Source organism: Calliphora vicina, chromosome 3 (genome assembly GCF_958450345.1).
Source record: "Calliphora vicina chromosome 3, idCalVici1.1, whole genome shotgun sequence".
NCBI lineage: Eukaryota > Metazoa > Arthropoda > Insecta > Diptera > Calliphoridae > Calliphora > Calliphora vicina.
Window position 1 is genome coordinate 53,454,746 of NC_088782.1, and position 22,277 is coordinate 53,477,022.

Sequence of the window (22,277 nt, forward strand, 5' to 3'; positions counted from 1 at the left end):
TTTTTTTTTTAAATATTATGAAATTATACAGGTAATAATAGGTGATTATATAAAAAATTAAAAGTCATTTTATTAATTTATTAAAAATTAAAAATCATATTATTAAACAAAATACATATTTTTCAACAAAAAATTAAACAAAACCTCAATTCGTTAAAAAAATATTGATGAAAATTAAAGAACATCACAAAATTCATATTTCACTTAAATTCGTACAATTATATTAAATTATAATTAAAACTTTAAAAATTAAAAAAAATGTTAATATTAAATAATCCTAATACTTTGTAGGGTATCATTTGCTATTTTTTAGTGCCTTTACGATTTTAAATGAAGCGTTGATATTCTGGGCACTGACAGTCTTACCCAATTTTTTTTATTGTGGATAAGGGCAATTAAAACAAGTAAGAAAGTATGACCATATAATACCCTACTCTAAGTAAAAGAGCAAAAAAAATTTTTCTTTTAAAATTTCAATAATTTATATTTTTGAGTGATTTTAGGAAGTGGGGTTATATGGGGGCTATGACCAATTATGAACCGATCACCATGAAATTAGGTCGTGTCATTTATGGCTATATTAAAGTTAACTATGTTGAATTTTGTGTGTTTACCAACATTTTTAAGCGATTTATGCACGTTAAAGTGATTTTCGGAAGCGGGTCTATATGGGAGCTATGACTAATTATGGACCGATCGTAACAAAATTTGGTGATATGAAATCTGTATATATGAAACTTATTTGGAGCGCAATCTGTGGAGATACATTTATAAATTAAACATTTATGACCGATAAAGTCCAATTTCGGAAGGACATTTGCATGGGGGCTAGGTGAAATAATGGACCGATTTCAGCCAGTTTCAATAGGCTTGGTCCTTGGGCCGAAAAAATAATATGTACTAAATTTGATTGAAATATCTTCAAAATTGCAACCTGTACTCTGCGCACAAGGTTTACATGGACAGCCAGCCAGCCAACCAGACAGACGGACGGACATCTTTTAATCGACTTAGAAAGTGATTCAAAGTCGATCGGTATACTTTAAAGTGGGTGTATTTTTGGGCGTTACAAACATCTGCACAAACGCATAATACCCTCCCCACTATGGTTTGTGTAGGGTATAAAAATGCGCCAAATCGCTTCGTTACTGCTAACATATTGGGCCATTTGAAATTGTGTGGCTTCATTGTTCGAATTTTCCCCACTAATTCCAATCACAGCCATGCCACACAGTTTGTCAGAAACGTATTTGTTTGGCAATAATTCGGTATCTCGGGAACTATTAGAGACATTATTACGAAAGTTCACATGGTTGGAGCTGAGGTGTTTTCGAGTTGATTTACAGTTGTTCAGCTTCCTAGGGGTAATGGAGGCCAGTACCTGGCATCTTAAATTTGGACACTTCGGGTTTCCAATTTTTTAAAAAATCGCCAACCATTTCAAATTTCGTATTAATGTCTCCAATACTTCACGAGATAACCAATTATTTTTTTAAAAAAAAGCTGTTATTCAACAAAAATAACTTTCATATAGACATAACTCATGGCGATAGGTCCATAATTAGTAATAGCTCCCATATAAGACCCTCTACCGAAAATCATTCACGAAACAAAAATATTTTTGCTGATTTATTTAGTGTAGGGTATTAGATGGTCGGTCTTTTAAGATTTTGATCCATGAAAGTACTTTTTGTGAATCAATGGAGAAAACTGTCCGATATTTTTTTCTAATAGTGTTGATATGCTTCACAACTTTCTACTATGAGAATGAATCAAAATCATAAGGTTTCCAATTCTTTGATGAAACGCTTATTCAAAACTTATTTAGGATGATTTTCAACAGCTTAGTCAAAACTCTTAACAACACCATGCATTTATATTACTCATACTTTCTCCAATATTTACAATAATATTTGTCTACCTTAAATAACACTTACTAGCAGTAACTCTTTTGATAAATATTAAGTTAACAATGTGTAAATCCTATTGGCCTAGTTAATAAGACATTAAAGTGTCTAAAGTGTGTTAGGGTATGTGTGTTTCTGTTTGTCTCTTATTTTAATTTACATAAATTACTGAAACAATGTGTCAATGTTTATACGTGTAAGTGTATCTTAAGATGATTTGCATAATTATTTAAGTGTGTTTAAGAAGATGCCTTTTTAAATGCTTGCGGTTCAATGAACATAAGTGTACATATGGCCTTTCATGACACACTTGCATATTTTGCTGTTATAATTATAATTACAGTTTATCAACAAAAGACATATTTGTCATCTCAAGATTTAGGCGTATTAACATGTATCTGTATCTAGTCTCTGGCAAATACAATCTAACGATAAATCAATTCCATAAATATATGAATATTAATATGCACATGTGAACCAAATAAATGAACACCATTTAAAATAATTCAAAGTGACAGCTTTTCTTCGTTAACCATTTGCGCTAAGCATCAAGTAGAATGTAAACACAAATACGCTTTTAATGTTCTACTATAAATAGTTGAGTAAATTGTGGCAAATAGCACAGTCAACGTTAAGCATCGTTAAGTCAACAATTCCTTAAACACACAAATACAGTTATTTGTTTAAAGAAATTTCAAAACTATTCTTTAATAAAATGAAGTTGATTTGCCTTTTTGTTTTAATTGCTGCTCTTTATGAGGTACATGCTGGCACTAAGCGTATGTGCGGCCCTATGTTGGTGCAAGTCTTAGAATCGGTTTGCACTAATGGTTACAACTCCATGATCACCAAGAAATCAGGTAATATTTATTAAAAGTTATGGTAACAAACATATATACATATAATAAAACAATCTTTATTTAGTACCCCTTCACAACAATGAATTGGATATTATGGATATGTACAATGATATTGAGGATGATGCACCCGTCCATTCCAAAACCTCATTTTTGGATGATCTGCTAATGGGTGGTGATCATGTCAACACCTTTGCCAAGACCAGAAGACGCCGCAATCTTTTGGGAATTTATGATGAATGCTGCGTTAAGGGCTGTAACTTTGCCGAATTAACATCATATTGTAAATAGATTGTTTTATCGAAAAATCACTGCTGGATTTATAAGCGACAATGACCAACGAATTTTCTTTAGTTAATGACTTGTATATCTAAATGATCAAACATGAAAAATAATAAAAATAATATGTATATGAACATTTTATGAAAATATTTTGAGCAAAGAGAAAAATTTATAATAAATTATAGTAAATAAAATGCTTTTCTTGTGATTATGCTAATGAATTATATTGTTTTTATGCCCACTACCAAAAAGATGGAGGAAAATTGCCTCAAAATTTTGTCATTGCATTTGTAACACATCGAATTATTCAAAAATTATATATATTCTGGGTCATATTACAATTCTAAGGTGGTCTAGTTATACTCGATCTCTGCGTTAAGTAATTTTCTGATCAGTAAATGTACTGCAATAAGAATAGAGTTAAAACTTCAAAAAATCACAAGTTTGTTCTTTTGGAATTGATTCAAAATATATTTTTTATCTTCATATTTAGAAAAACTTTTTTGAAAATCAGTGGGAAAATTAGTTAATTTATGTTTCAAAAATCAGAAGTTTGTCAAAAAAAAATATTTTATTCACGCTCTAAGTTGATCGTGAGATATTGAAATATTTATATACCCTCCTTGTGGGATTAGTGTTGATGTTTTTAACGTGCAAACATATTTTCCTAACACCTACCTTAATGTATACCAATCTGCTCAGGATCACTTTCTGAGTCGATTAAGTGATGCCCGTCCGTCCGTCCATGTAAATTTTTTAATCAAACTACAGATCGCAATTTTGAAGATAATATGACAAAATTTGGCACAAACTTTTATATTGCCGTGAAATATTTTTGTGAAAAGTAGCTAAAGTAGTACTCTATGGACTGAAACAAACAAAATTTCTACATGAGAACCATTGCAAATTTTTCGATCACTTTCTTATCACTGTGCAGATTATTTTCTTATATTGAGTTTATGACTTAAAAATGAGGGACTTACAGTTGGTTTTTGTTTTAAATAAATTATATGCCATTTTTAAAGCCACATATTTGTCATTTATTATCACTTAATTGTTGAGCATTTAGTGTTAGCAACAAACAAAGTTTGTTTTGGTTTAGAAAATGTCGAATTTTGTTCCAAGCAAGGCCATAGAGAAATATACATAGAGCGGAAGGAGATAGAAATATCAATGGAAAAAATTACTCTATATTCACACAACACATCTAATAAATTTTCATGTAAATTTCCTACATTAATAGTAGGAAACTTTTCTCCTTCTATAATTAGGGTTAAAATACATGCTGTGTGCAAATTCAAATATTTATAAAATTTAATAAATTTATAAAAATTGAAAATACAACATTTTGTTTGTATTTTTGCTGAAAAAAGTATGTAATTGATTTTGATAAACATATTTGGGGTATTCACACGGTCTACTATTTGGTCATATTGTCATAATGTCCTAATATATTATGGTAGTTTAAACAAATTTTTGTTGTGTTTCAAACAAAAAATTTCTAAACTAATAACACTATTTTAACCCTGCTGTTAGGTTTGGACCATTTTGGTCAAACTTTTTTTTATTTTTTTTATTGAAATTTGCAATGGTTTATCGTATCAACTTAAAACGTCATCTCAGTCATTTCTTTTCTATTTTAATGTTTTTTGTTAGTTTTTAGCTATCTAGGATAACATCGAACAGAAAAAATTTAAAAGTTACAAATCTTAGGTTATGGACCATTTTGGTCCATGCAATTTATTTTATTCTGTATATGAGTAAAAGTAAGAAAAAACTATTATAGCTTATTGTTATTTTCGTAGCAAGATGAACAAATTGTTTTTCGATTTGCATTCAAATCTATTGCACATAATGCATTTGGCATCACATTTGGACGTACATCAGTTGCAAATTAGTAGCTGAAATTTTTATACCAACTCTTGTAGATGGTACACTATTTGATGAAAATGCTTGTTGTTGAGTCAATAGCTCTGCTGCAAATGGATTTTGCAATGGTTTGACTGTCCATTTTCGTCTGACTTCTGGTAGAACATAGCTAACTGACGTAAAAACTCGGATGTAACATCTATATTTGAAAAGGCAACATTTTACCATCTATTTGATTTTCATCTAGTGTTGTAGTATCTAATCATTTGATCAACAGTATCAATGCCCCATAAGATAGATAAAGGAAACTATTTTTACAGAAACGATAGATATTGACAAAAAATTACTAACCCATAGTAGAGTTATAATAAGAAACGATTGCGATAGTACCTCTATTTTTATGGCCGATATATGAGCGATTTCACTGAAAGCTAATGCGGATATAATAAAGAAACTTTTTTGGACATAAGCAATTTCGGAGGAAGTTTTGTTTTCCCGAATTTCTAACTCAAAAGAAATAAAGTTAAAAACATTGAGAGAAAAGTTTTCCAATTGTCCCAAAAATCAAACTTGACACTACTTTTTTGTTGTCTTCTGTTGACAACATCATCCAAGCGGAGAGCACTTGTTATAATTTGAAAAAATCTTAGCTCTTACTAAACCTGAAAATAGGCCAAAACTTGCATCAGTCAAACCATGCAAACCTTCGTTTTTGCCACTGCAAAATAAAATTATTATTATAACTAATTTACCAATATATTCTGGAAAAGTGGAATTTTCTAAATCTTTCCATTTGCTTTAAAATTTAAGTCTACCATATTTGTTCGTATTTTCAATGATTATTTTCACACCGCAAAGCGTGTTGAACCTGGTGGTAATGATATAATAATATCTGCTGAAGCTCCAATGTGATGTGGTAAAGGAATTGCAATTCATTGCATTTAGTTTTTCGATGTATAATGCATCTACACCATAATCTGTCATTGTCTTCATCTTTGTTCATTTCACATTCACCAATATGACTTCACACTTTCAATATTTTCCTCTAGTATGGACGAAATTGAAATATCTGAGTCACTTTCATTTAGAATTTCAGCAATAGCACTGATAATACTTTTTCGATTTTTTTAAAATTTTTTAATATCCACATTTATATATCCACGTTTATAAATATTTAAAATGTCTGGTCAAAGAGTTTTATGTAAAATTTCTTATGAAAAATACAAAGTGGACCAAAATGGTCCCTTACCTAAGATTCGTAAGTTTTTTTTAACCTAACAGCAGGGTTAACTATGTTTATTGTTTTGTCATAAAATAATACTTTTTTTTGCTTAAAACACAACAACAACTATTATAATATATTAGGACATTATGACAATATGACTAATAGCAGACCATGTGAATACCCCAATTGTGCTTAAATTTACGCATATTGTGTAATTTTACTTTATTGTAGTAGATTTACATGCATTTTTTAGAGTGATACAATAACAAAATATGTACATTCTCATGAATTTGATTTTTGACAACAGACTTTTTGGCTCTCACATACCCATCTAAAAAGCAGGGTACCATACGAATTGATGCTGTGAGACTTTGAAAGACGATTTTGCATGCCCGGAATTATGTCCGACCGCTATAATGGAAACCATTTGTGCATCGAATCATCACCTGCGATGAAAAATGGATCCACTACGATAATCGGAAGCGTAATATATCGCATGTGAAGCCCGTCCCAACCACCCGAATCGACACCAAAACCTAATATCCATGGGAGCAAAAGGGTCTAGCTGTAATCTGACCAGAGCATCACAAGGATCTTGTACCGAACGCAACTAATTTGTTCGAAGAAAACATTGACCGACAAATATTCAATTATTACAACGCTGCGCCACATTTTGCAAAACCTGTTAAAAATTATTTATAATTAAGTGGTTGGGATTTTTTTTGATCGATGTAGAACGCTCTCTCTCTGACATACACTTCACTTTGGAACAGGATATCCGATTGGCCTCAAAACATGAGCAGTTCATTTGGCTGGGAATCCATATGTTGCTAGATGGATGGAAAAAGTTCGCATTTTTAAGTCATACATCTAATATAATGACAACTCTTAGCAAAATTGTTTAAATATGTTGATCGATTTTGATTACCAGTTCATGTGGGGTGCAATGGAGCTGAAGGTGTGGGAAACCTCAAGTTTGGGGAATGGACGATGAACAAATTGAGTTATTTGAATATTTTAAAAGAAAATTTGAAAGCTAGCGCCGGTACCGTGAAATAACACCCAAATGAAATAACTCCCCACGAAAAAATGAAATAACACCCAAGAAATTTTTCATAGAACTTGGGAATTATTTCATTATGAAACAACTCCAAACGCATAGGGAGTTATTTCATAATTTTTAGCTGGGAGTTATTGCATAATGCAATAACTGCCAATGAAACAACTCCCAACTTTTTTGAAAATTAATTAATTTATGTTTCAAAAATCAGAAGTTTGGCAAAAAAAAATATTTTATTCACGCTCTAAGTTGATCGTGAGATTAGTGTTGATGTTTTTAACGTGCAAAAATATTTTCCTAACACCCACTTTAATGTATACCAATCTGCTCAGGATCACTTTCTAAGTAGATTAAGCGATATCCGTCAGACCATGTAAATCTTTTAATCAAACTACAAGTCGCTATTTTGAAGATAATTCGACAAAATTTGGCACAAACTTTTATTTTTCCGTGAAATATTTTTGTGAAAAGTAGCTAAAGTAGTACTCTATGGACTGAAACAAACAAAATTTCTACATGAGAACCACTGAAAATTTTTCTATCACCTTCGTATCACTATGCTGATTTTTTTCTTATATTGGGTGTATGAATTAAAAATGAGGGATTTATATTAGATGTCGTATCTCTCGAAAGCGGTCTTTGTTTTAAATAACTTATATGTCATTTTGAAGGGTACATATCTGTCATTTATTATCACTTAATTGTTGAACATTATAGTTTAAGCAACAAATTTTTTTTTTTTGCTTAGAAAATGTCGAATTTTTTTCCAACAAAGTGTCATATGCGGGAAGTCAAATGATATCATCAAATGTTATGGTGAATGTTTTCCATGGGTTCTAGCGTCCTACAGATGGTTTATGCGGTTCACAAGTTGTGATTTTGACACGAAACACAAAGATCGCCCAAAGATTGCCAAAAACGTTTGAAGATCAAGAATTAGAGGCATTACTACATAAAGCTTGTTGTCAAACTCAACAAGAGCTTGCAAAATCATTGAGCAAGATTCATCCAAAAGCATTGAAATTGGGTACCATATGTATTGAAACCGAGCGACCTTGAAAGACGATCCCCGAAATTATGCTTGAACGCTATAAAAGGAAACCATTTTTGTCCTGAATCAGTACTTGCGATAAAAAATGAATCCATTACGATAAACCGAATCATAAGAGATCGTGTGTGAAGCCCAACCGAATTGACACCAAAGTCAAATATCCATGGCCCTAAGATAATTCTCTGTATTTGGTGGGAGCAAAAGGGCATATCTGAAATCTAACCAGAGCATCACAGAGAGCTTGTACCGAACGCAACAGATTCGTTCGAAGCAAGCATTGACAACGCCCGCCACAAGTAGCAATACCTGTTAAAAAGTATTCAGAATTAAGTGGTTGATAATTTTTTTATCGACGTAGAACGCTCTCTCTGGGATACTCTTCACTTTGGAAGAGGATATTCGATATTGGCTTGATTCGTTCATGGCCTCAATAGATGGATGGAAAAGGTTCGCATTTTTAAGACATACATCCAATATACGCTGAATTCAGTGGTGCTAACCGTTTTTTTAGGTTAGCTCCGTTATATACCGAGATATACCGTTATTTCGAAAATGGAGGAGGTTGCACAACATATAATCCCGTAACTCAAAATCCGTTTAGTTTATTGAATAAACTGAAAAAAACGAAATTCCGCAATGAAATTACCTTCAAGTAAAGCTTAACATGTTTGCAATCTTCGCAGTCGTTTTAGAAATATACATTTTTTTTGGCAAAAAAAATAATTTTTTAGAAAAATTTCAAAATTTTTGGCTTTTAAAACGGCATTAAAAATTGAAAAATGCATATACGCTCTTGGTTTTTTTCACACATGTAGAAAACGAAGTTCCAAGCTCTAAATAATTAAAATCTGGTCACAACTTTTCATTCTATTCACAAAAATTAATACAAATATCCCCTAATATATTATCAAAATATATAACTCTTAGTAATTAGCTACATCGTGCAGTGCACATTGGTATAAAAAGAACATACGGAAATAAATCTAAACCCTTACTCCGATTTGTATGAAATTTGACATGCGCAAAGAAGAAGTGTTGTCGAGTGTAACATTTGAATATTAACCGCATGAGTCCACCAGAGGTGCGGCCAGGGGTCCCCAAAGTAGGACTCGGGTATTATCAATTTTTAAAACGATCCTGTTTCTTCGTTTGTGTTCGGATTTCAAAAAGCTATCAACTATCTCTTATATCTTAGGAGATATTCGCATTTGAAAATTAAATTAGCAACATTTTTACCCACCATACTCAAGTTTTTTTATAACAGCGGGTCCAAATATTTCCCGAATTGCTCCTTTTTTCTTTTATTGTACTAGCTACAAATGTGTATGTCAAACAAAAAAGAATTGTTTACAAATCGTGTCTAACTAAAAAGTTATTTGCATTTGAATTTAAAAATTAAGAACGTATATGCATTTCCAATTTTTAATTCCGTTTTAAAACAAAAAATTTCGAAATTTTTCTAAAAAAAAATTTATATTTCTAAAATGATTGCGAAGATTAAAAACATGTCAAGCCACACTTAAAGGTTGCGGAATTTCGGTTTTTTCAGTTTGTTCAATAAACTAAACCGTTTTTGAGTTACGCGAATATAAGTTGTGCAACCTTCTCCATGTTCCAAATAACGGTATATCTCGAAAATACGAGCTAACCTAAAAAAACGGTTAGCACCACTGAATTCAGCGTACCCGAATTAGTTTAACTCACCGGGTGCGCCGCTTGACAGTTTTTTCAACTAGCACAGTGTAATTATTTCTGTCATATTTCGTTTTCAAGTTCTCCCTGTTGATTTGATTGTTTTTAAAATTCGGACGGATGCACATTTTGCTCTAATTTTTTTTTACCGATTCTGTTAATTTTTAAGATCAATAGGATACTCTTAAAGAAATTGACCTAAGCTTTCTTTTGAGCAAAAAAAATTAAAAAAGGGCTCATTTTGGAAAAAAGTTAGATTTTGAAAAAAAAAAAACTTTATGTTTTGAGTGACAAAATATTTATTTTGAAAGATATCCCACTAAGCGACCAAAAAACTCTTAAAGGAATGGGCCTAAGCTTTCGTTTGAGCAAACCAAAAATTAAGAAAAAGGCCCCATTTTGAAAAAAAAGTTAGACTTTGAAAAAAAATCACAAATTTTCCGTTTTGAAAAAAGAAGTCAAAAATTTTGATTTTTCAAAAAAAGGTCGAAAATTTTATTTTTGAGTTACAAAACAGATATACAACTCAAACCCACTAAGCAACCAAATAGGTCTTTAAGGAAAATATCTAAGCTTTCGCTTGAGAAAACAAGTAAGAGAGCTATATTCGGCTATGACGAAACTTATATACTCTTCACCAAATTATGCTTCAAAATAAAAATTTTAAATATTTGTAGGTAAAAATTTTTTTTTTTTTTCCAAAGTTGTTTTTTTAAAAAATGTTTCCAATTTTTTTTAAAAAAATTTTTTTTTGATTGTTTTTTTGTGAAAAAAAAATTCGAGTTAAAAATTTTTTTTTTCGATTTTGACCCATTGTAGGTCCCTTACTATGGTCTTATATACGTCGTTGCAAAGGTTTTTTGAAATATCTATCATTAGATATCCATATCCATAATATAGACATTAATAACTTAGTAATCCAAATATAGGTAAAAATATGTCAAAAATCGAGGTTGTCCTGGTCCACTTGTGAACCGATTTTGCTGATTTTAAATAGGAAACTTCTCGAAGGCATTTCGGACAGAATTATTAAAGATTTGGATCCCGGAGATATCAGAGGTCTTCAGAAAATTGATTTTAACAGACAGACGGACATGGCTTAATCGACTCCACTATCTATAAGGATCCAGAATATATATACTTTAGGGTTGAAAAATTATATTGTGGAAATTACCAGTGGAATGACAAACTTATATCTATCCTTCTCACGAAGGTGAAGAAGTGCAAATTTCATCCCGATCGGAAGACATCGATTTCAAAATTGAATATTCGAGGAATCTATTTTTACCAAATTAATTTTATCGTTTAATTGAAGCGTTTTTATTTTTTTTTACAAAAATTTAATGCAATGTGGAACCTAAATGTTGTATCAAACATGTATGGAAAAAATCATAACTGTATTAAGTACAAACTAATACAATTTTTATTTTGGACCATCATTTACGAATTTCCCTGTTATTTTTCATTCATTGTTTAACCACTCTGTGTAATGTATAAAACATGCATATTTTTCACACACATTATTTCCAAAATATCACAAAATAATATGCATCATACCCAGCCAACTGACATGTTAATAAAAGTGGAAGATTTTTAATTTTAAATTTTGGTTAAATAAGAAAATGTCTACATTTTGGAGACAGCTTATTTTTTTGTACAACAATTTTATTACATGATGTGGGTTGCACAAACGAAATTTTTATAATAAAGTATATTTTATTTGACATTTATGCCAAAAATGTATGAAAGGGAAACTGAAAGGGAAAATATTCCCAAAATAATAAGATGAATTTATAATGGGTATTTGTTTGTTTAGATATAATTTCAAATGAAGTTACAAATTAAATTTCCACCGCCACTGCTAAGACTACCATCCCGCCTTTAATGCAATTCCTATAAAAACACTTGCATTTAATCATTTATTTACAGTACTCGACATAAACTACACTTCAAAATAACTTAAAATTTCTAAGAATGCAGATTTTTTGGTTGTTTTCAGTTTTGGTGGTATCTTCAACTACTAATGGAGATCTGGTTCTGCGTTTATGTGGCCAGGCTTTAAATGAAGTCTTGGGGATTGTATGCGATGGAAATTTAAATGGTTTGCCGGTTAAAAAATTTGGTAGGTGTTGCACAATTTGTAATATAGTGTAATTATTTGTTACTTTTGAAATACTTTTCTATTTCAGATCCAGCAGTGGCTTCCATTAACCAGCCTAATAACTTTCTTTTAAGTGACAACGATTGTAAGTTTATTAATAAGTTAACAATTACACGTCGTCGCCGTTATAATATGGTGGGCATATACGACGAATGTTGCAGAACCAAAGGATGTACAGTGAAAGAATTGCAGTCTTATTGCCTTTAGAGATTTGGCTGAATAATGAATTTATACAAATAACAATACAATTTTATTAAATACATAAAACATTTATAAATATTCCATAATATTATAACACATATTTAAATAATAAAACATCAATTTATAGTGAATTTTTAGAAATTTCCAAAGAATTCTCCGACGAATTCTCGATGCAATTCGGCACACCGTGGATTTGCAAATATTGAATTGGAGCTGAATTTCACCCAATTTTCAAAAGAAAATTAAACGTAATGATGCTAATAAGTAGGGTAGAAGGGGGACCTTTTTTGAGGTGATCTGAAATTAAAATCACAATACATATTCCTAAATTTGTTCTTGTTTCGGATACTTAGATATTCTGGCTTTTGTTTTGAACATTTCAATCTGGCCTATCTCATTTTAATATACATATTTTTTTAACATTTCTAGACTGACCAAAAACGGCAAAACAACGCCACCCATGGTATAAATTCGCCAAAGGGATGGGGCAGATTTGTCATTTGTAAAATATAACAAAAAAAAACGAAACATTTAAAAGTATTTTACTATTTTATACCTTAATTCACAAAACAAAATATAATAAACTGGATATTTAAGTTCATATTCATAAAAAATTTTTAAATTTAAAGTAATTTTTAAAAAACCTAAAAAATTGATTAAAAAAAATAAACAAGAAAGTATGGTCGGTCAAGCCCGACCATATAATACCCTACACTAAGTAAAAGAGCAAAAACATTTTTTCTTTTAAAATTTCAATAATTTATATTTTTGAGTGATTTTCGGAAGTGGGCCTTATATGGGGGCTATGACCAATTATGGACCGATCACCATGAAATTAGGTCGTGTGATTTATGTCTGTATTAAAGTTAACTATGTTGAATTTTGTGTGTATACCAAAATTTTTAAGCGATTTATGCACGTTAAAGTGATTTTCGGAAGCGGGTCTATATGGGAGCTATGACTAATTATGGAGCGATCGTAACAAAATTTGGTGACATGAATTTTGTGTATATAAAACTTATTTGGAGCGGAATTTGTGGAGAGACATAGATAAATTAAACATTTATGACCGATAAAGTCCAATTTCGAGGGGACATTTGTATGGGGGCTATGTGAAATAATGGTCCGATTTCAGCCAATTTCAATAGGCTTGGTCCTTGAGGCGAAAAAGTAATATGTACCAAATTTTGTCGAAATATCTTCAAAATTGCGACCTGTACTCTGCGCACAAGGTTTATTGGCCAGCCAGCCAGCCGACCAGACGGACGGACGGACATCGTTTAATCGACTCAGAAAGTGATTCTAAGTCGATCGGTATACTATAAGGTGGGTGTTAGACTAATATTTTTGGGCGTTACAAACATCTGCACAAACGCATAATACCCTCCCCACTATGGTGGTGCAGGGTATAAAAATTGCGCAAATAAATACTATTTGTGATAGGTAATTTAACAAATCTAATTATGCAACCATCAAGTTCAGGTATTTATTGATATGTTTTGGTTAAATTTAAATATGAATTATTTGTGGAAGTGGCTTTGATATTTGTTTTTATATTGGAGGTGCAAAAAAAATGGATTTTGTCAGTTCAAATGGACATAAAGTTATTAGCTGGGCTCAGCTGGGCAGAGAATTTAATATAATTTAAAAGCCTGGACAATTAGGCGTTGTTTCAGAAAAAATTAGGTTGCGAATCGCTGCGCCTCATAAGTTATATGTAAATTAGTAAAAGCTTCACCTTTTAAGTCTACCAAAAGCACTTTGCGATTCTGATAAACGTTTTATTGCTGTCTTTGTTGTTGTTGTTATTGTTATTGTTTTTTTTGTTTTATAAGAGATGTCCAAGTGTTTTGATTAATAATACGAGAGTCACGTGTGAGTCAGGCCTGGACGTGGCTATATTCTTGTATTATAATGAGATAAACAATAATAAACTTTTACCAATTACTTTTCTTTATTTCAGTTTAGTTTTCCATCCGTTGATTTTCTAATCGTGAATGAATAGCACGCGGAGTTTTAACAATTTAACTCTCATGCACTCACGCTTGTATATGCTTGTTAAAAAGTTTTTTTTTGTGGTTAATACGAAGTCATCCGATAGCAGGCAATTTAGCTTAATAAAAAATCATGTTAGTGAGCGCGATCGCGAGAATTTTATAGTTTTATATCACTCGTTCAGATCTGCAGTATTGTCTCATTTCAAATATTGTGTTGTATAAATTTCAAAGCAGTGCATTTAAACTTTGCAAGTCTTTTAGTGGCAGGAGTTGGGAAAGAGCTCTATTATTCAACCTCCCATTACTAATTAATATAATGATATCTTAAAACAATATGGTAGTTTTTTTTATCAATAACATGCATAAATTTAGTGTGTCTCACTGATGTAGTTCTATAGATATAGGAGAATTAATAATTCATTTGTATTGGGGGGAACCCGATTCCACCCTCGTATACCCTTCCGATTTTGGCGGAACGTGCAGTTTGTTTTTAGAGTTACCCGCAGTAAATTTAGTGTGCATAACTATTGTAGTTCTATAGATATAGCACAGTTAATAATTAGTTTATATGGTGGTTAATTGACTTCCCCATCCTATATCCCTAAAATTTTGTTACAATATGCGGATTGGTCTAAGGGCTAACCACGTAAAATTTTGCGAGTGTCGCAAATGGGGGTTATTATTTATTTCACATAACATAACAATTAAACATTTAACAAATTGTGGCTGATTTTGTCTATATTTTATCAACATTTTGCTCTACATCACAAGGATTCCTTGTATCTGGCGAATGTGTTTCATGGGAAGTTTGAGGTATTTCGTACTTCAAATTAAATGATTCAAAAAACTATTGTCACTCACTATTATTGACATTCTATAACCAACCAATATCTTGAGTATATCACAAAAACTAAATAAGTTAACATAACAATTCACATGCTGAAATATTTTCACAGCTTTTGAAAAACAATTATTCGCGTCTGCTTACATCATAAGTAAAATTAAACTTTCCAACTTTCAGGTAAATAACTGATAAACGAAAACATAACTTGATAATATAACAAAATTGATTACACGGTTTTTAAGTAATCAGTGTTGGCAGATATGCCCCTATGGTGGATGATCCCCCTTCTATCCTAAATTACAAAGAATATAAATGCAAAAGAACAGATAATTGGATAGATAGAGATTGGATACCGCTATTAGATTCGAGTCACATTCAAAGGTCATATGGCTCATTGTTTTTTTCTTGCCTGCAACTGTATATTCAGGGTCGGATTGTAGGATGGACAATATTAAATTTATCTCAAATATTCTATATTGATCAGAAATATTTGATCGTGAAAATGGGAAAAATATGTCCAGTAGAATCAGAGTTATGGACCAAAATGTGAGAGAAAATGTCTACATATTTTACCATAGACCCTGTATAAAACCCAATTCCGAAAATCCCTTAAATACGCAAACATCTCTTATAAACATCGTTATTAAGTTTAGATGTGATATTTTGTGGTATCTCTTAGATATGTTTTTCATTTAAACTTTTGGTACTTTTTATTTTATATTGTTTGGTAAAAAGTACCTAACTTTTAAACTTCATTTTCCAAAGATACTTCTTTTGTGCCAGATTATTTCGATTAAAATATAAACATTAATTGTTTTATTTGTTAATTAAATGATTATATGAAAACCTTAATGCAAACATAGACTCTTCATAAAATCTTAATTTTGGGGACAAATATCGCAATTCGCCATTGCGACAGTTACTCATATAATCTCATAAAATAGTGACCGTGAAATATACCAAAAAAAGTAATACTTTGACAGAAAATTGGGGAGACATAACTCATTATAATTTGTCATATATGAAGTCATTAAATATGTTGATGTACGTTTAACAAATTACTAACATTCATAACTGAGGTATGTAATTTTTCACATCACTGTTCACACATAATTTATAAACAGTACTTAAGTGTAACATTTATATAATACATCATTATATACTACACTACTGAGTTCCCCTGTTTATAATATGTCCATCTAAAATTACTGTGAGCTATAGTGCTGCATTCAACAAGTTAAAAATTATGTTTAATTATTGCTAATTTCATTAAATATTCTGACCCTTGATAAATTACATGGATAACATCAAAAATATATACATGCTGACATAGTTACATGTATAATGTACATACATATGTGTAAATGTTCTCGTATCTATTATATTACGCCATTTAAATCAACAAGTGACACGTAGATGAACTTTGCACCTTGTAGTGGTAAATTAAAATAATGGACTAAAAAAAAATACAAAAATAAAAACCACGGAAAAACACAAGTGGTTTATCAAGGTGTATTAAAATGTCAGGCTGGTATTTTAAATGTCCCTTGCATATACATTAGAACTGCCCTTAAATAAAATATTTGATGTAGAAACCCTACTTTAATTAAAGTTAACTAGCAGATTCAAAATTTTAGGTCAATCGTATAACCAAAACCAAACACTGGCTGCGAAAGTCAACAGTAGATTGAGTCTACAGCAGAAAGTGTCAGCACAAAGAATTCAACACAGAAAGAAAGTGTCAGTAGTGGGGAGTCAACCGAGAGAGTCATGAGAGAAGATATTCAGTCGAAGCGAAGATCACACAAAATAACGAAGGAAGCAGTCGAGAATATTACAAATACAATTGGTCGATTCACAAGGTAACCTATCATGTCATATTGTTTTTCTTTACCCGACATGGTTCCAATTTTACAAAGCAAATATATATGGGGGATTTCATGTCAAGTGAACCAACTTTTGAAATCGATGTCTTCCGATCGGGATGAAATTTGCACCAAGGTTAGCTCTATTGGATAGTAACTCAGACACAATTTTTCAACAACATCGGTCGAGAACTCTCTGAGTTATAGGGGGTAAAATTTTGACAATTTGGTCAAACAGGGGTTTTTTCTTATCCATGTAACTTATTACCTATTGTTCTTAGCAAAATGTGTTCCAAATAGTATAGATAGCTATTTCTTCGATCTTTCGAAAAAAAATATTTAAAAAAAAAAATAAAAAATTTTTAATATTTTTTTTCCGAAATCAAAAACTTTTTTGACTTTTTTTTAAAATACGCTATTTTTTTTTATTTTTTTTTTTTTCTTAAAATAAAGTTTAGATATTTTCCTTGAACACCTACTTGGTCGCTTAGTGGGATGCGAGTGGGATATCTATCAAAATAAATATTTTGTAACTCAAAACATAAAATTTTTGACTTTTTTTGCAAAATCAAAAACTTTGTTGACTTTTTTTTTTTCAAAATGGACCCTTTTTTAATCTTTTTTTTTAGGTCAAACAAAAGCTTAGATATTATCCTTGAAGACCCTTTTGGTCGCTTAGTGGGATGCGAGTGGGATATCTATCAAAATAAATATTTTTTAACTCAAGACTTACAATTTTTGACTTTTTTTTTTGCAAATACGATTTTTTTTCCAAATGGGCCCTTTTTTTAAAATTTTTTTTGTAGTCAAAAGAAAGCTTAGGTCCATTCCTTTAAGATATTTTTAGTCCCTTAGTGGGATGCGAGTAGGATATCTATCAAAATAAATATTTTGTAACGCAAGACATACAATTTTTTAATTTTTTTTTGCAAAATCAAAATTTTTTTCCAATATGGGCCCTTTTTTAATTTTTTTTTTGCTCAAAAGAAAGCCTAGGTCCATTCCTTTAAGATATTTTTAGTCCCTTAGTGGGATGCGAGTGGGATATCTATCAAAATAAATGTTTTAACACAAAAATTGTATGTCTTGAGTTACAAAACATTTATTTTGATATATATCCCACTCGCATCCCACTAAGCGATCAAAACCATCTTAAAGGAATAGGCCTAAGCTTTCTTTATAGCAAAAAAAAAAATTACAAAAAGGGCCCATTTTAAAAAAAAGTCAAAAAAGTTTTTGATTTTGCCAAAAAATCAAAAATTGTATATCTTGAGTTACAAAATATTTATTTTGATAGATATCCCACTCGTATCCCACTAAGGGACCTAAAATATCTTAAAGGAATGGACCTAAGCTTTCTTTTGACTAAAAAAAAATTTTTAAAAAAGGGCCCATTTTGAAAAAAAATTCGAATTTGCAAAAAAAAAGTCAATAATTGAATGTCTTGAGTTACAACATTTTTATTTTAATAGATATCCTACTCACATCTTCCTAAGTGACAAAATAGGTCTTAAAGGAAAAGACCTAAGCTTTCTTTTGAGCAAAAAAAATTTTTAAAAAAAAGTCCCATATTGGAAAAAAATTTAGATTTTGCAAAAAAAAATTAAAAAATTGTATGTCTTGCGTTACAAAATATTTATTTTGATAGATATCCCACTCGCATCCCACTAAGGGACTAAAAATATCTTAAAGGAATGGACCTAGGCTTTCTTTTGAGCAAAAAAAAAAATTAAAAAAGGGCCCATATTGGAAAAAAATTTTGATTTTGCAAAAAAAAATTAAAAAATTGTATGTCTTGCGTTACAAAATATTTATTTTGATAGATATCCTACTCGCATCCCACTAAGGGACTAAAAATATCTTAAAGGAATGGACCTAAGCTTTCTTTTGACTACAAAAAAAATTTTAAAAAAAGGGCCCATTTGGAAAAAAAATCGTATTTGCAAAAAAAAAAGTCAAAAATTGTAAGTCTTGAGTTAAAAAATATTTATTTTGATAGATATCCCACTCGCATCCCACTAAGCGACCAAAAGGGTCTTCAAGAATAATATCTAAGCTTTTGTTTGACCTAAAAAAAAGATTAAAAAAGGGTCCATTTTGAAAAAAAAAAGTCAACAAAGTTTTTGATTTTGCAAAAAAAGTCAAAAATTTTATGTTTTGAGTTACAAAATATTTATTTTGATAGATATCCCACTCGCATCCCACTAAGCGACCAAGTAGGTGTTCAAGGAAAATATCTAAACTTTATTTTAAGAAAAAAAAAAAAAATAAAAAAAAATTGCGTATTTTAAAAAAAAGTCAAAAAAGTTTTTGATTTCGGAAAAAAAAATATTAAAAATTTTTTATTTTTTTTTTAAAATATTTTTTTTCGAAAGATCGAAGAAATAGCTATCTATACTATTTGGAACACATTTTGCTAAGAACAATAGGTAATAAGTTACATGGATAAGAAAAAACCCCTGTTTGACCAAATTGTCAAAATTTTACCCCCTATAACTCAGAGAGTTCTCGACCGATGTTGTTGAAAAATTGTGTCTGAGTTACTATCCAATAGAGCTAACCTTGGTGCAAATTTCATCCCGATCGGAAGACATCGATTTCAAAAGTTGGTTCACTTGACATGAAATCCCCATATTTTTAAAGGGCAGGTCTAATTTACGTACGACTACCAACGCACGAACATTAGTGTTAAATATACATACATAAATTATTTTTTTACCATTAACGGCTAAATGTTTGTGACATATTCTTTATTTCCACACAGATACACACGCATACTACATTCAATTAAATATTAATGCATGTGTGTGTGTATGTCAATTAATTGCAGAGACTAAAAGCAACAATTGTTTTATTATCAACAACATACATCTACCATTTGGTTAAATAATTTAACATGATGTTGATAGTAAAATAATCGTATTCATTATTTTGGTCTTTAGACAAATAATTAAAGTCACGTAAAGCTAAAGAAAACTGCATGGGCATTTTAATTGATATTTGTTAAAATATAGGTATTAGCTTGATTACACAAGAACACTTACATGCTTTAGACAACTGGTATTATACTTTATTCTTTGGAATAATTTATATATTAGGACAATTTTAGCTAAACGTTTTGCATAGAGGGTGTTACATGCAGGTTTTAAATTTGTCTCCATTTATGTAGTGTTGCAAACCAAAAAAAAAAAACAGTTTCATAGCTGACATTTTGTAAAAATGGATCTTTATAAGAGAGAACAACATGTTTTCAATATAAAACAAGTAAGAAAGTATGGTCGGTCAAGCCCGACCATAAAATACCCTATACTAAATAAAAGAGCAAAACCATTTTTCTTTTAAAATTTCAATAATTTATATTTTTGAGTGATTTTCGGAAGAGGGTTATATGGGAGCTATGACCAATTACACAATGCAACAAATGAATACTTTTGGAAAAACACAAGATCATTACAGTATAGGTGACCGATTTTTTTTTATGGGCCCCCAAAGTTTCTGAAAATCAGTGGGGCCTCTAAAAAAGGTGTCATCAGTTTTTGGTTAACAGCTAATTCAGACTTTGTGATACGGCTTTACTTTATATGGCAATAATATTGCTAAGAGTCCGCCAAATAAATTTTGTTAAAACTTGTTTCCAAAAAATAGCTTTTTCGTGCACTTTTGTTGAAAAAATATACTGTTTCGACTGTTTCAATTCATACATATTCACCATGAACACATAAAATTTTTCTACAACTTGACCAAACAATTTTTTTTTTAAATAAACATATTTTCTGACATTTATAACATTATAATTTTATTATTATAAAATATTCGGATCAAATTTCGTATTTTTAGTTCCATTAGTTTCGGTCATATCATGTTATTAACAGCGGATGTTCGCTGAGGTGGGTCAACGTATTTGCACATATCTTTGTCCATATATGTTTTACCGATTTTTCCAAACATTTTTCAGAAACTAGAAACATTAATAATAAATTGCATACCCATAGAGGTAACAATTTGGTAACAGTTATCTTGTTCCTATAAAAAGTTACGCACATTCAAATTTGGAACATATAAAAATGGCCGAATTTTTAAATTTTTTTCCAAAAAAATACCCATAAATCTTCTCAAGGACTATTTTTATTTTAAGTTTCAGATCATTCGGATTATAGATTTATTTTATGTCACTTTTTTAAAAAAAAATAATTTTGCTAATTAAGCGAAAAAAGGGTAAAATTCAGCCCTAAAGAGAGGAGCTAGAGGGTTAAGATCTTCCTAGGAAATGATCCCCATTAAATTCCGCAATAAGAATTCTCTCAGGAATTAACTTACAGCATTTTTTCATTTAGTATAATGCTCCCTTCAATTAGAAAATTAAAACTTTGACCCACTGTAAAAAAAATTAAGACCAGCTGGAATCGTTTCATTGGCCCCGTATAAATTTTCTCCGGAAATAGGTCTCTATCGGTCATAAATGTTTAATTTAAATAGGTATCTAAACAAATTTATCTGTAAATATGATTTATATTTATGGAAGTCATGTCACCTAATTTAATGGTGATTGGTCCATCGTAAGGTCAACTTCCTAAAATCGCTTTAAAGGACATAAATGGTCGGGCATGGCCGAAATCAAAGAAATATGTCCAAAATCCACACCAAGCAGTGACGTTTTCGGCATGTATTGAATGCTCGTGGTTCGGTATCGTCCCAAATTCAGAAGTTTTGTTTGTTGACGTAGCCATTCATCTAGAAATGGGTCTCATCGCTGAAGTTGATTTTTATGAAAATTAGGGCCAGCTGCAAACTGATCTAGGGCCCATTGAATTTGTTGTTAAACGTTAATCCGGAATAAATAGCAGCCAATTCGAAAGATGTAGCTTTAACAATAAGACCGCAATCAACTGTCAATGTTCGCAGAACCTATTTTTTATTTTTTAAAAATATTTTTTTCTATTATAAAAAACCTAATGTTTAAATTGAAAAAAATGTTACTTACTATATTGCGTTTATCGGAAATATGACATGAAGCCACCGATGTCTCAGTGCGAATTCCGAATGCATGTGAATGAATCGATTATGATCAAGTCCAATTATCATCATCCATGTAGAAGGTCGAAACAAAAAACAGTCAGAATAAAATGTTATAAATTACATATATAATCCAACATTATTTTAATGTTTTCCGAGCAAATTCAAATCGAATAACTTTTATTTCGGTATAAGGAAATTTGGAATATATGTTAGGTATTGCTAGTATCCAAAATTGTTATTTGGTCTATGC

The 22,277-nt window shown here is 30.6% G+C and overlaps 1 protein-coding gene across 1 annotated transcript; it reads left to right on the forward strand.

Annotated features, from left to right (window-relative positions):
* Positions 1 to 2,544: 2,544 nt before the first annotated feature.
* On the forward strand, positions 2,545 to 12,311 carry LOC135953761 (uncharacterized). The gene is made up of 4 exons (XM_065503747.1): positions 2,545 to 2,776; positions 2,835 to 3,047; positions 11,943 to 12,065; positions 12,133 to 12,311. Exons 1-4 carry the CDS (start codon positions 2,623 to 2,625, stop codon positions 12,309 to 12,311), a joined length of 669 nt encoding a protein of 222 aa, XP_065359819.1. The 5' UTR covers positions 2,545 to 2,622.
* Positions 12,312 to 22,277: the final 9,966 nt, after the last annotated feature.

What these genes read in the sequence shown, in the direction of transcription:
- LOC135953761 (XM_065503747.1), top strand. Translation starts at nt 2,623, where the DNA reads ATGAAGTTGATTTGCCTTTTTGTTTTAATTGCTGCTCTTTATGAGGTA. An exon ending in CAAGAAATCAGGTAATATTT is followed by an intron (nt 2,777 to 2,834) that starts ATTAAAAGTTAT and finishes TTTATTTAGTAC; the next exon opens with CCCTTCACAACAATGAATTG. An exon ending in TGCCGAATTAACATCATATT is followed by an intron (nt 3,048 to 11,942) that starts GTAAATAGATTG and finishes GGTTGTTTTCAG; the next exon opens with TTTTGGTGGTATCTTCAACT.